This window comes from Populus euphratica, unplaced genomic scaffold, assembly GCF_000495115.2.
Source record: "Populus euphratica unplaced genomic scaffold, PopEup_1.0 scaffold1418.1, whole genome shotgun sequence".
In the NCBI taxonomy this organism is placed as follows: domain Eukaryota; kingdom Viridiplantae; phylum Streptophyta; class Magnoliopsida; order Malpighiales; family Salicaceae; genus Populus; species Populus euphratica.
The window spans coordinates 121-1,582 of record NW_011501278.1 but is presented as its reverse complement, the minus strand read 5'-3'; the positions used below and the strand labels follow the sequence as shown (position 1 = coordinate 1,582).

At 39.4% G+C, this 1,462-nt stretch overlaps 1 protein-coding gene across 1 annotated transcript in view; it reads right to left on the bottom strand.

Annotated features, from left to right (window-relative positions):
- Positions 1-318: 318 nt before the first annotated feature.
- LOC105117588 (wall-associated receptor kinase-like 1) overlaps positions 319-1,462 on the bottom strand; it is a gene marked incomplete at its 5' end in the record, with an annotated part of 1,259 nt that continues 115 nt past the window's right edge. The window contains one exon of the mRNA XM_011015315.1: positions 319-1,456. Within this exon, the coding sequence (XP_011013617.1) occupies positions 381-1,456 (1,076 nt within the window). The remainder of the gene's footprint in view (positions 1,457-1,462) is intronic.

Genomic DNA, 1,462 nt, shown 5'->3' with positions numbered 1-1,462 from the left:
AAATCAATACCTTTCTTCTGTCCGAAGCCTTTCACAACCAATCTTGCCTTGTACCTTGGCTGTGAGCAATGTTCATCAATTTTCAACCTGAACACCCATTTGTTCTTGAGTGCTCTCTTACCTTTAGGAAGCTTCACTAACTCAAAGGTATGGTTTTCATGCAAGGATTTCATCTCTTCTTGCATTGCTTTTAACCACTCACTTTTCTTCTCATGTGACATAACTTCATCACATGGTGTGGGACCATACACAACAAATTGGTGTCCGGTTGTTCCGAGTTTTCCCAACATTTTTTTGTGTAATTCACGTCAAAATAGGAGCAAGGGCAAAGAAAAACAAAGACGCATATATGTTTTCAGCGATTGATATGTGTTGTTGAATCAGCATGTTGTGATATTTATCAACGATTCACCATCGGATGATGTAGTCCTGCCAGTAGCAAAATCACCGGTGATTGATGTCGAAACTGCATCCCAATCATTGCTTGCATCATCCATGGTGTTTTCTGGTATTTTAAAGTTCTCTTGAATATTTAGCTTTTTTGGAGACAATCCAATTATCCTCTCCAACTCTGATGTGACTTCTCGCATTGTAGGTCGATTTTTCCCATTCAAATTCAAGCATCTTTTCGCAAGATTAGCAACCGAGATAACTTCTTCATTCTGACAGCCCTCCTTAACTCTAGCATCAAGAACATCAGACAGTCTATTGTCTTCCATCAACATAATAAAATGCGTGGCTAAACTTCTAGTCTCTGTCTGACTTACGGAAAATATCGGTTTTTGTCCACTTATGAGCTCAACCAGAACCACTCCAAAGCTATAAACATCACTCTTTTCTGTAAATTGACTGGACTGGAAGTACTCGGGATCCAAGTAGCCAAAAGTACCTTGCACAAGAGTGGTCAAGTGAGTTTGATCGATGGATATAGATCTTGAAGATCCAAAATCAGATACTTTTGCTCTGTATTTCTCATCTAGGAGTATGTTTGTAGACTTGATATCACGGTGATAAATCGAAATGGATGTCGCCGAGTGTAGATAGGAAAGTGCTCCAGCAACTTCAATGGCAATCCGTAATCGCATTTCCCAAGATAACAATAAATCTTCGTTTTGATCATGGATATACTTGTAAAGATTTCCATTGGGAATGAACTCATAGACTAGCAACGGAACTTCAGTCTCCAAGCAACAACCGAGCAACTTAACCACATTCCTATGGTTAATTTGAGAAAGAACGACGACCTCATTGATAAATTCTTCAAGCTTTCCTTCATCAACGACCACGGACTTCTTAACAGCAACAATCCTTCCATCTGCTAACATCCCTTTATAAACTGTGCCTTGACCACCTTGACCGAGTATTCTATTCACATTAAAACGATCAGTGGCTACTTCCAACTCCTTTGAACTGTATATTTTTGTTTTTTGAACCCAACCTTCAGCAGCACGTAATTCCTGCT